The sequence below is a fragment of the Rhinatrema bivittatum genome, chromosome 9, assembly GCF_901001135.1.
Source record: "Rhinatrema bivittatum chromosome 9, aRhiBiv1.1, whole genome shotgun sequence".
Lineage (NCBI taxonomy): Eukaryota > Metazoa > Chordata > Amphibia > Gymnophiona > Rhinatrematidae > Rhinatrema > Rhinatrema bivittatum.
The window spans coordinates 116,273,566-116,287,038 of NC_042623.1; the positions used below are offsets into that span (position 1 = coordinate 116,273,566).

The 13,473-nt window shown below is 39.2% G+C and overlaps 1 protein-coding gene across 3 annotated transcripts in view; it reads right to left on the minus strand.

The window, feature by feature from the left end:
* LRIG3 (leucine rich repeats and immunoglobulin like domains 3) overlaps nt 1–13,473 on the minus strand; it is a 266,498-nt gene that overhangs the window by 50,471 nt on the left and 202,554 nt on the right. For all 3 annotated transcript variants that reach the window (XM_029615808.1, XM_029615807.1, XM_029615809.1), the window contains exons 10-12: nt 12,464–12,535; nt 7,446–7,517; nt 4,640–4,803 (exon numbers count right to left, since the gene is read on the minus strand). In XM_029615808.1, coding sequence (XP_029471668.1) covers nt 4,640–4,803; nt 7,446–7,517; nt 12,464–12,535 — 308 coding nt within the window. The remainder of the gene's footprint in view (nt 1–4,639; nt 4,804–7,445; nt 7,518–12,463; nt 12,536–13,473) is intronic.

The window sequence follows — 13,473 nt, forward strand, 5'->3', positions numbered from 1 at the left end:
TTCAGAGAGAGAGAGAGCTCTTCAAGTAATCTACCTACATTCTTCTTACAAATTTATGCTGCTCAGATGGAGGAACAGCAATAGAACTGCTTGACTCAGACACTACAATCTGCATCAGTGCTGGAGATCACTATTCATAAGTGGAAGATTCTATAGAGATTGCCTACTAATTCCTTTAATGCCAAGCCTAGAATCTGAGCCAAGGAAGCATCTGAACTGAGGAATAGGGCCTTTGCTTGTTGATGGTGCCATGAAAGTTTCCATGCCAAGAAAAGATTTCACTGAAGGCAAGTGTTTCTGCGCCAATGTGTTTTGACATATAGCTTTGGCCCCTCTCTAGCAGAAGGGAAAGATTCCATGCTGAAGCTTCTTTATCATGGCACTGATCAGAAGAGGACTGTGCCTTTTTTAATTTAATAGATAGCCTCTGAGCCAGTGAATGCTTCCTCTTCATTGGTAGGAAGTTTGAGGAAAAGAAATCCCTCAAAACATGGGTGCTTAATCTCCTTGCTCTTAAAGACATGCTTGCACATGCTGTATAATTGGGTACATCATGGATTGATTCCAGATGATGAACAAACCTGTTATGCAGATCTAAGGGGGACAATCTTGGAAGTACAACAGAGACATCTCTTGAAACCTGACTTGTCCACCATTCTGAAAAGGAGTGATACTATCAAACTCAATTCTGAATGGAAAAAATGAGAAAAGAAGAGAATCTTTTTCTCTCTCTCCTCCTCTTTTTTGGGAGATTCACAAAAAATATAATTATAAAAGATAAAAGAAAGTAAGAACAGAATAACAAAACTCAACCAAGCAACAATAAAGAAAACAGAAAAATATGTCTTTTTGTGCTAACACAAAAAAAATAATGATTCAGGAGACTAACATGGCAGTGAATGCATGGGAATCCCCGCACATACTCAAAAAAATCTTCTGGGTTTTTCCAAGCTTGGAAGAGCTATTCTTTCTTAGTACCCATGCACTCTAATCGCTTGTATGGCTGATGATTGCCCTGCTTGTCCAAGGAGAGTGTTTTTTTGGTTGGGAGAGGGTATATATAAAGATGCTGTTTGGCTGAAGGAAGAGATGCTGGCTGGAAGGAAAGGATAGAGAGCAAAGAGAGGTAATCTCCCCTAAATGTGTAAAAAAGAAAAATGTGAACAGCTAAAAAGAACATTTAAATTTTACCTTGTATTTGTACAGATTTTATATATAAATAAATTAATAAGAACATAAGAACATAAGAAAATGCCATACTGGGTCAGACCAAGGGTCCATCAAGCCCAGCATCCTGTTTCCAACAGTGGCCAATCCAGGCCATAAGAACCTGGCAAGTACCCAAAAACTAAGTCTATTCCATGTTACCATTGCTAATGGCAGTGGCTATTCTCTAAGTGAACTTAATAGCAGGTAATGGACTTCTCCTCCAAGAACTTATCCAATCCTTTTTTAAACACAGCTATACTAACTGCACTAACCACATCCTCTTGCAACAAATTCCAGAGTTTAATTGTGCGTTGAGTAAAAAAGAACTTTCTCCGATTAGTTTTAAATGTGCCCCATGAATTTCTACAGGTACCACATGCCAATACCACCCAACATATAACTCTGAGAGACAGGGCCTTCTCTACAGCAGGTCCCCCACTATGGAACTCAATCCCCTTAGAATTACGACAGGAACCATGTCTTCCAACCTTCAGAAAGAGACTTAAGACATGGCTGTTCAAGAAAGCCTTTCCGGACTTAGACTGATGCTCTTCCACCAAATACAGAAAGACGGATTACCTCCCACTAAACTGATACAGACATACCAAAAACTGCTCGTTCTTCTTCTTGCTAAAACTTCTATCATACTCTTCTTCTTCTCCCAGTTAGAACCATCCTTGTTTTATTGTAACTGATTTTTCTGCGCACTTTTATAACTTGTTATAATGTTTAAATGTTTACTCTCATATTTATGCACGTTTATAATGTTTTGATCACCCCTTGTTTTATGTAAACCGACATGATACGAATTCCGTGAATGCCGGTAGAAAAAAACTCAAATAAATAAATAAAATAAATGGAGTGCCCCCTAGTCTTTCTACTATACGAAAGAGTAAATAACCGATTCACATCTACCAGTTCTAGACCTCTCATGATTTTAAACACCTCTATCATATCCCCCCTCAGTCGTCTCTTCTCCAAGCTGAAAAGTCCTAACCTCTTTAGTCTTTCCTCATAGGGGAGCTGTTCCATTCCCCTTATCATTTTGGTAGCCCTTCTCTGTACCTTCTCCATCGCAATTATATCTTTTTTGAGATGCGGCGACCAGAATTGTACACAGTATTCAAGGTGCGGTCTCACCATGGAGTGATACAGAGGCATTATGACATTTTCTGTTTTATTCACCATTCCCTTTCTTATAATTCCCAACATTCTGTTTGCTTTTTTGACTGCCGCAGCACACTGAACTGACGATTTCAATGTGTTATCCACTATGACACCTGGATCTCTTTCTTGGGTTGTAGCACCTAATATGGAACCCAACATTGTGTAATTATAGCATGGGTTATTTTCCCTATATGCATCACCTTGCACTTATCCACATTAAATTTCATCTGCCATTTGGATGCCCAATTTTCCAGTCTCACAAGGTCTTCCTGCAATTTATCACAATCTGCTTGTGATCTAACTACTCTGAACAATTTTGTGTCATCTGCAAATTTGATTATCTCACTCGTCGTATTTCTCTCCAGATCACCTACAAATATATTGAAAGGGTCCCAATACAGATCCCTTCACTGAGAAAATTGGGATCTGTCCCAATACAGATCCCTTCACTGAGAAAATTGGCCCATTTAATCCTACTCTCTGTTTCCTGTCCTTTAGCCAGTTTGCAATCCACGAAAGGACATCGCCACCTTTCCCATGACTTCTTACCTTTCCTAGAAGCCTCTCATGAGGAACTCTGTCAAACGCCTTCTGAAAATCCAAGTACACTATATCTACCAGTTCACCTTTATCCACATGTTTATTAACTCCTTCAAAAAAGTGAAGCAGATTTGTGAGGCAAGACTTGCCCTGGGTAAAGCCATGCTGACTTTGTTCCATTAAACCATGTCTTTCTATATGTTCTGTGATTTTGATGTTTAGAACACTTTCCCTATTTTTCCTGGCACTGAAGTCAGGCTAACTGGTCTTTAGTTTCCCGGATCGCCCCTGGAGCCCTTTTTAAATATTGGGGTTATATTTGCTATCCTCCAGTCTTCAGGTACAATGGATGATTTTAATGATAAGTTACAAATTTTTACTAATAGGTCTGAAATTTCATTTTTTAGTTCCTTCAGAACTCTGGGGTGTATACCATCCGGTCCAGGTGATTTACTACTCTTCAGTTTATCAATCAGGCCTACCACATCTTCTAGGTTCACCGTGATTTGATTCAGTCCATCTGAATCATTGCCCATGAAAACCTTCTCCAGTACGGGTACCTCCCCAACATCCTCTTCAGTAAACACCGAAGCAAAGAAATCATTTAATCTTTCCGCAATGGTTACATGTTAGTTGACTTAAATATGTAGAAAGTAAAGACATCAGATAAGCAAACTGTCTATGCTATCTTTTTATTGAAAAAACATCTATCCCACCAAACACAAAGGTTGTTCTATGGACTAAGTTTTCAACTAGCTTTCAAGGTACATACACTTCATCAGATCAATTAAGAAACAGTACTGTTTCCTAGGTTTTAATAGTACAGAATGAGACAAGCATGCAGTTGTGTAATAATGGCAATGTGATGGTATCAGTCTAGTAAAGGGGTGGGGCAGAATTTGGCAAAGGGGACAAAAACAGTAGGGCTTTACACCTCAAAGAGGAGACTTATGTCTCATAATGGATGAGCAAGTCAATGTCATTTTGAAATCCTTTTGTATTGTTTCCAAAGTGTTTGATGTTAAATTTCAAATGTTTTGCTTTCTTGAGTAGTTTTGAAGTTCACTTTAAGTATCCAGATTGGGAAAACAAAGTGAGGGGAGAATTAGTGAAACATGACAAATTAACAAAAATAAACTTTCACAAAACATTACAGAAATGAGAAAGTGACTCTATGAAAGGGTTGGGATGGAGTGGGGGGAGGCATTTCTCCTCATTCCTGTCTTATCTCGATTTTTTAAACTGCTGTTTCCAATAAAGCTTTTTGCAGTGACGACCACTACCACAAATCACATCAATACACATACAATAAATATACCATATACATCATAACACAATTCAACATAAAATTACAAATAAAAAAGACAGTGGGATATAAACATAAGAGTCAAACTTAACCCCTAGTATTTGTATCGGCATCATACAAAGCCAGAAAGGCGCCATGCCAAGTTCAGAAGGTGCTTACAAATGACAAATATATGCAAGCCATCATAACTCAAATGACAATAAATGCTGACTGAAACAGCCAAGTCTTCAAATGTTTCTTCAACACCATACAGTAATGCATTACGCGTAACACTCTTGACAACCAGAATTATATTTAATCTTTTCCAAACTAGATAGTAGTTAGAAAACATTTTGATGTTTTACCTACAAAGATCACCAATAAAACTGGATCTACTAACAAGAGAGGTAGGATGGTAGAGAGGTGGTTTATACTCACCACAAACAAAACCATCAGGGCTAATGGCTAAAATACTTTTCTCTTTCAACAACTGTGGATGGGCACAGGAGGCATTTACAAAAGCTTGAAAGTTGTTCTCTGCCACCCACTGTGGTAGCCACTTCAACTGGCAATCACACAAAAGGCTTGAAGTCATCAAATGTCTGAAGAATTAATTAATATGGACAATGATTTTTATAAATCAGAGCATAGCAATAAAGATGAAATATTAATCCATTACATCAATAATCACAATGAAATAAATTAGTTTTAGTTATATTTATGGTGCCATCATATGAGAATTCCATAAAATCATGCCAGTTAATATGCATGGTCATGAGCTTCATAAATCTGTGTTACGTATGTAAGGCAAGAATGTCTCAAGTAAATCTAAGACTGCTTATAGCAACTGTGCCTCTTGGCAATATTCTAGGAATGTCAAACTTGGACTCACAGCAGCAACAAAATGAAGAATCCAAAACCCTTGAGTTCAAATGCCTTTGAAAAATTATAAGTACATGTATGGCACAAGGGATTTATAATTCTATTAGCAAATAAATAACAGCAAGAAAGGTTTGTTTTAAAAATGAGAGGCAGGAAAATAAATAGGTTCTGGTCACAAAACAGCAAATTATGAAACCCAATTCAAATAACATGCACTCAAAGTAGTACTTCAAAACTGTCAGCTACATTTAACTACTCAGCTACAAATGCATTGCACTACTATATCATAAGCCGGAAGTGTTATCTGCTCAAAAGATGTGGGCAGGATAGGATCTAGGCTAGGTAAAGTGGTGCCCTGGAGATGGGGGAGGGGGGGGGGGAGAGAGGGTAGTCACTCTCCAATAATAAGGATTCTGACTCTCTATAATGATTAAAGGGTATCTGCAGCAAGACTGGCATTACGGGAACGGGGCAAGCAGTACAATCTTCCTGGGCCTACAAGCCAAAGAAGGGAATGTGCTATGGGAGGGCAGGGCATGCAGTGCACCCTAAAGCTAAAGGGAATATTATGTGGTCTGGGCAGCAGCAATCTTTAGACACCTAAGCAAGAATAAGCAGGGGCCTGGGAGCCTGTGCATGGCCCTGCACATTCTATGTACCTTGCATGGGTTTCCTAGGTATCAGGAAAACTGTATGGAAGGAGAGGGTAGGGACACCACAGGGCCTGTGAGCACCTGTTGCTATTTCCCAGGTAAGGATCAGATTTTTTTTTTTATATATTCTGGTTTTCGGCACTTCAAAGCAGATTACATTCAGGTACTGTAGTTATTTCTCTGTCCCCAGAGAGCTCACAATCTAACAGGGTCATTCATCAAAATGCGTTATTTATCACAAAGTGTGAATGCAAAATTTTCAAATGTATTCAAAGGGGCGGAATCAATGAACATGAGGGGCATTATCTCATGCTTTTACGCCGGAAATAACTACACCTTTTTTCCTGGCGTTAAGCTGTGTGATATTCCTAAAACACAATTCGCGATAAATATTGCAAATTCCATTTCGGGCATAGGGAGAGGGGAGAAGAGAAGTGGAGTAGAGTAGGGAGAGAGAGAGGGAGAGAGAGTCTCTGGGGTGGCACACATAGTAATCAACTGTTTATACTACTATAGGAGGACCAGCTAGTAACTCGATGTGAGGTTTTGGTGGTGGTCTAGGGATTTGGGGCCAGTTTTACATGTAGAGTGAGACGTACGAACAGCACAGTAGACCTCAGTGAAGATTTGACGTGATTTGGAGTGAGGAAAAATCACGCAAAGATGAGATTTCAACAATGCTCTTTCGCCCAAGCTTAATGGACTCTCTACCAGGGTACTATCAAGCTAGGGCGAGAGAACATTGAAGTAATCTCATCTAACTTTGACTTTCCTCACTCCAAATCATGTCAAAACTTCACTGAGGTCTACTGTGCTGTTCGTATGTCTCACTCTGCATGTAAAACTGGCCCCAAAACCCTATACTACCAAAACCTCACCTCGAGTTACTAGCTGGCCCTCCTATAGTGATATAAATAGTTGACTAATATGAAAGCCTTATAAAGAGTCTCACTCTCTCTATCTCCCCCCACCCCGAGATGCGCCTGGGCACTTCGCAAGTAGTGAAGTACAACGCACATTGTGATAAACTACCTATGTGATAGATAGTGTGCAGCAATTTTAAAATTATCATAGCCATGCCCATTTTCTTTATCGTGGGCATTATCCATGCAATAAATTATCACATTTTGATGAATCTAGGGGTAAGTTTGTACTTGAGGCAATGGAGGGTAAAGTGGTTTTCCCAAGGTCACAAGGATTTGAACCCTGGTCTCCCTGGGTCAAAGCCCTCTGTTCTTGCCACAAGGCTACTCCTCCACTCCAAAGATTGGCTAAGGGTGGATAAGGAGAAAGAGAACTTGGGAAGGGGCCAGAAATGGGACAGGGGGGAAAGCAGGAAAGGGAGCACCTAAAAAGGGGTCATGAGGTGGAAAGGGCATGCAGTAAAGGCAATGGCGTGAAGCAAAAGAGGGAGCGAATGCAGAAAGGGTCATGGCGGAAAGTACCCAGGAAGGGACCATTTTGGGAAGGGCAAGAAAGCAGAAGGATTAAGAACCAGGAATGTGTAAGTATGAGGATTGAGGGCACCCAGAAAAGGACCCTGGGGCTGGGCAGGACAACACTATTTAACTGCAGGCCAAACACAAATTCCTTTTCTAAACACACACCTAATTCAGTGAACATTACAGTATAGGTAATATTTTTTCATCACAAAGCAAACACCAGCATAGAATGCAAAAGGATTAAAAAAACAAAAGAAAACATCTTACAGTTCTTGAAGTTTTTTCATTTGTGAAAAAGCATTTCCTTGTATTGACATGATTGCATTGTTACTCAGGTCTCTGAAATGCAAAAAGAAAATAAAGTTGCTTTTCAAGATTATATGAAAAATCAGGTAAATGGTCTGAACGTAGGAAGGACAGGAAATAAATCAGTTTTAAATAAATAAAATAAATAATTTAGGATACGAGGAGAAATTATTTTCTTTCCATCTTATGATTTACTTTTGTTTTTGAGGGGGGCGGGGTAGAGATATTTTGGGTGGTTTTCTTGCTTTTTGCAAGTTTTTTTTTCACATTGTTTCTTTTTCCTCATTTTATTTGTTCTTTGCTTTTCATTGCTCCCTGATACTGTTCCCAATTATGTATGTTGAAATTACTAATCATATGCTAGTCACTGAAATAAAAAAGCAGGATTTTTCCTTTTTCTGTTTGTAAAGCACGTTAAAGTGATCACGCAGTGTTTAAATAACCTATTCATGCAACTATAATAGGCATAGTTGCTTTTAAAAGAGCTAAATTCTGAAATAGACATAGATAGTCAACTTTAGCAATTAATCTTAAATATTCTCAGCACAGGTTTAATCTGTTAATCTCTATTATTTACATGGAGTCTCACTGGAAGCCTGTACCATAGGTACAGAAGTATCCCTACTGGTTTACAGTATCCTCATGTGGGCTTTTGTATTGCTAATATCCCAGTGCAATAAAAATCAGACAAACCATCTTAGGGTATATTTATTTATTTAACAGTTTTTTTATACCGACCTTCATAGTAAATAACCATATCGGATCGGTTTACATTTAAAACAGAGGGTATAACTGAAGGAACAATTCAGGTAAACAATAGATAACAATAGATATGAATAAGTCAAAGTTACAATCAACGGGAATCGAGAACTTGGAAGCTTAAAACAAGCTGGAAAGAAGATAAAGGCAGGTAATAATTATAAAAGATACGATAGTGAGAACGGGTTAAAGCTTGAAGGTGCTTTAGCCTGGAGGTGCCAGAGGTGCCAGAGTCCATATAGTTTTAGTTCAACTTTGTAGGAAGCAGGGTGGAGCTCCTAGTTTTCCTTTTCTTTTATTTTTAGGGAAGAGAGACTTGTGGGCATGATTAAGTTCTGGGTTTAATAAGGTAGAAACAGATACTCCCTTTTTTTCTATTGTTTAAGGATAGGGTTTTTTTTTTCCTTTTTTGTGAAGTTTGGTGCAAGGAGTGTCATCCATTCTTCATTCTTTTTTATAGTATTTTTGAAGAATGCTCTTATTTTTTGTTTGTCACCTAAGTTCCTCTTCGGCAGAAGAATTTACACGTCATCATCTGTAGGAAGAACAAGGAGTCAGGGACATCTAGTTGTCCTTGAAACGATGGGAAGAAAGAAAAAAGAACAGTGGCATCCATCCATTGGTAACATCTTGAAATATCATGTAGATTTTTGGAGGCGTTGGGAGGTGCCATCGAGGTAGCATCAAGGGAACTGAGGAGGTTGTAGGAACAGTAAGAAGTCTTCTCGAGACATCTAAATCAAGGTATAAGAAATGGGACTTTGAATTATGCCATCTAGACAAAATCCAAATATCATATTCACCAATTTGGAAGGAAATGCCAAAACTGCCTCTGAAATTGGGATGGGATGAGATATGGAAAGAAAAGATCAGATTGCACAATCACAGAATTATTGGAAGATGATTATGTAATAGACAGTGTATTGAATAAAGACTTGTAAACTGTCATTTACTTCAATTTAAAAATCAACTAAAATTATGTTGGAACCGCATCCTTAGTCCAGTTTTCCTTTTACCATGACTATCAAGACTTTAAAACAAGTTTGCTTACCGTAAATGTTTTCACTAGATAGCAGGATGAATTAGCCATTACATTTGGATGATGTCATCCGACGGCACCAAACAGACTCTCTTAGCTAGAAGACATTTTCCCACTTGGGCACTGCCTCATGATCTCCCTCTGTTGATTTTAGAGCTAAATTCTAGCTAGGTAGTTGAATCTCCAGGGAGGTGGGCAGTTATTTAGTATGGCTAAGTCATCCTGCTTAGTAAGCAAAGTTGCTTTTTCCATCGATATGCAGGGCTGCATTAGCCATTATAAGTCAGAAGTCCTATGCTGAGGGTTGCAGAGGAGTGTGCACTGAAAAAGTAATTCAGACCCCACCACTGTGTGAACAATCTATGCAATACTGCTCGTCCAAATTTACTGTCATTCCTAGAGATCTTCAGACAGTAATGGGACACAAAAAGTGTACGAATGACCATGTTGTAGCTTTGGAAATGTATTCAAGTAGAAAGGCTTGTAGATGAGCCACTGATGCAGCCATGGCTCTAATTTGATAAACTTTGCTGGTTGGTATCTAATGCGTAGGCCTGATAGTTTATAAGCTGTGCAAAATATAATCTGCTAGCAGTGAATGAGGAGGGGTCTTTGGTCGCCTTGGAGGGATATACTCCTGGTGTACATCATCCAACCGGCTGGACTCTGCTGCAAGTGAATTTCTTGGATTAGAACTATCACATGGAGGTTCTGATGGATTATCCACCCTAATCTGGGATACCGAGACTACTGAAAAGGATACTGGAAGATACTGTTTTATCTTTAGCCACCATAGAGATAAAGAAATCTTTCACCAACTCCTCTATCTGGTCAAAGGGCTGACGTGCCCTTTGACCTGGCGTGGGTGGTAGAACATCCTCTTCTGATAACAGAGTGGAATTCTGCTCATCTTCTGAGTTCTGAAAAATTTGAATTGGAGGCCAGCTGGACTTGAGCAGTACCATAGAAACATGACAACAGAAAAAAAAAAGACTATATGGCCCATCTACCCAATGAATTCAGCTTTATAATTCTTATCACTTCCTTTTAGATCCCCTGTATTTATCCCATGCTTTCTTGAATTCAGATACTGTTATTTTATTTACCACATCCATTGGAAGGCTGTTCCATGCATCCACTCTCTCTGTACAGAAATATTTCCTAAGATTACTCCTGTCTACTCCCTTTCACCCTCATCCCATTTCCAACAGAAAGGAGGCTCACCTCAAATGCATAGAAACCTCTGAGATATTTAAATCGTATTTCCCCTATCTCACCTTTCCCTCTATAATGTAGATGTTTAGATCTTTAAGTCTATCCTCATGTTCTTTAGAACATAGACCACTGATCATTTTAGTAGCCCCCTCTGGATTAGCTATATCCTGTTTATATCATTTTGAAAGTATGATCTCCAAAACTGTACACAGTATTCAAAAAGAGGTCTCATAAGGAACATATATAGGGGCAATATCACCTCCCTTTTTCTGCAGACCATTCCTCTCCCTATGCAGCCAAGTATCTTTCTGACTTTTGATGGACTTTATCCACCTGTTTGGCCACTTTAAAATCATCAAATACAATCACCCCCAGGTCCTGCTTTTCCCTTACGCTTAGAAGAATTTCACCTTCAATACTGTTCCTCTCCCTTGAGTTTCTGCATCCGAATGATTTCTCTGCATTTTTATTTTAGCATTAAATCTTAGCCGCCAGACCCTATACAATTCCTTTGAGTTTCACTAGATTCCTCCTCATGTTTTCCACACTTCTTGGCTATCCACTCTGTTAAAGATTTTGGTATCCTTGGAAAAAAGACAAACATTTCAAGACAATCCTTCTACTGTATTGCTCACGAAAATATTGAAAAGGACTGATCCCTGAGGTACACTGCTAGTATTACCTCCTCCTCAGAGAAAACTCCCATTTACCATTACCTTTCATCGCCTCCCACTAAGCCAGTTTCTAACCCAGTCAGTCACTCTAGGTCTCATACCAAGGGCATTCAATTTATTTATAAGCTTCTATGCGGAACCGTGTCAAAGGCCTTACTGAAATCCAGTTTTACACTACATCCATCACTTTCACTTGATCTAGCAGTCTGGTCACTCAATTAAAGAAATTGATTAGATTTGTCATAAAACCATGCTGTCTCAGATCCTGCAATCCACTGAATTTAGAAAACTGCACTCGAGTATCCAGGCATAGTCCTTGTTCCATTAATTTTGTTGGAGTAAGGTCTATCGTAATTTGTGGGGTATGGGTATTATATCCCCCTCTTCCTGTCAAAATTCTGTGCAGGCCTGCATACAGCTGCAAAGGAGGTGCTGTATTATGAAGCATCGATGAAGAAGCCACCTACCCTAATGGTAAAAGTTTTAGGGACTGATGCATTTTCACCTTCTGGGGCATGCTGTATTGAGCATGTCTAGGATTTATGTATCATCAGGGCTGATGCACTTGAGGCTCTGTGCCACACTATGGCACCTTGTCTTCTTCGATGCATGTTACTTATTCGAACCAGAGGATCTGGCCTGTTCCATCAACAGAGAAGATATTTTGGAGGCGTTCCTGCTGAACTCCATTCTCAGTGAGGCAAACTAGGCTGCACTTTGGGTGGAGGCCTGAACATGGCTTCCCTGAGATTTATGTAGTTCCTCCATTTCCTAGGCTCTCGGCCTTTGGATCCGCAGAGACATCCGACCACAGTCATAAGTTGGTCAAGTTTTGGTCTAATCCCAGACAATGGTAGCAGAGTTTGTATTCATCATCATGGACATTTTCCTTCCACAAACAATCCTTAAATCCATTGACTATCTTTTTTCTCTTCAGGATGTGTGAAAGGAAACTTTCTATGTAAAAAAAAAAAAGAATGGAAAAGTACTGTATGGGGGCTACTGAGGCAGTGAGGAAACTTCAAAAGAGAAAAGTAATGCAAATTTTTATAGACAAAGAGAGCTAGGGGTACACATCCATGCTAGTGCTTGGACAAAAACAAGACTAAGAAGGCTCACAAGGCAACGCCCGAGCGATGTCACCAATATGTAATGGCTAATTCAGTCACGCTTATTGACAGAAAACAACATTCAGTGAAATGGAAAGTACTGGAGGAAAAGACATCTTAAGCCATTTGAAATTTAAGTGTGCATGGACTTTTCAGTAAGACCTCAGCTGGGTTTAGACTTACAGGTGTTCAAGTGCATCCAATCCTGAAAATGCTTTCTTTGTGATAGATCTAATCCCGTTTCCTTGCAGCATCCTGAAAATAAAATACAAAAACAGACAACTTCTGTGGTTTGTGAAACAAAGAATATCTTAAACATGGATAGAACACAACTTGTCCAATACTACAATGCAAAAGAAACCAGGCTAACCTTGATGTTTTAATGATACAAATCACATTTGCCCAGCATTAGTGTATCAGGATGAGCACACAGCATGCCATCTGTCATTTCAAGGCAGTACAAAGTTACTACCAGGAGATGGTGCCACAGAAGGGGAGAATGGTGCAAGGAGGCAGAAAACATCTTCATGCCTCACTGAATTGTCAAGCGTGTCGCCTCAGCTCAGCAGCAGGTCTGGCAGCCAGTGAGGAAAGGTGGTGTTTGAATAAGGAAGCAAGAAGAAAAAGATAGAGTGAGTACCCAGGCTACAGAACTGATAGGAAAGAATAAAACAAGAATAAGCAGTAGAAATAATTTAAAAAGAAATATAAAAAGACAATAAAATGGACAAACAGAAGTGATAACAGAGTGTGAAGTAAAGAGAAAAACAGATGTTGAAGGGTTGGATATGTGTGTACTTATCTTTTCTCAACACAATTTTACCTACTTGTACACAAAGTCCTTCTTGTATAGTAGTCACAGCAAAGCAGAAAAAATTGAACTTAAAATATTTCTCCATTACTTTATTGTATGGCTATATACAGCTTTGAGTCCATTCCAAACTTGCCTTTAATAAGAAAAGCAAAGACAGGTATCATGTACTATCCCTATAGTTTCTTTACCATTTTTAGTCTCTATCTTGCCCCATCTCTCTTTAACCAAGTCATTGCAGCAGCAATCTTCTGGATGAAAAGCACTAAGCAAAGTTTCCTCTAGAATCCTGACAAGTGAAACTTTAAACCAGGCAGTATGCATCACTGTTCGCTAGTGGCTTTAAGTACTGCCTGTGCAAAACCCAGTCCCTACCAGCCTC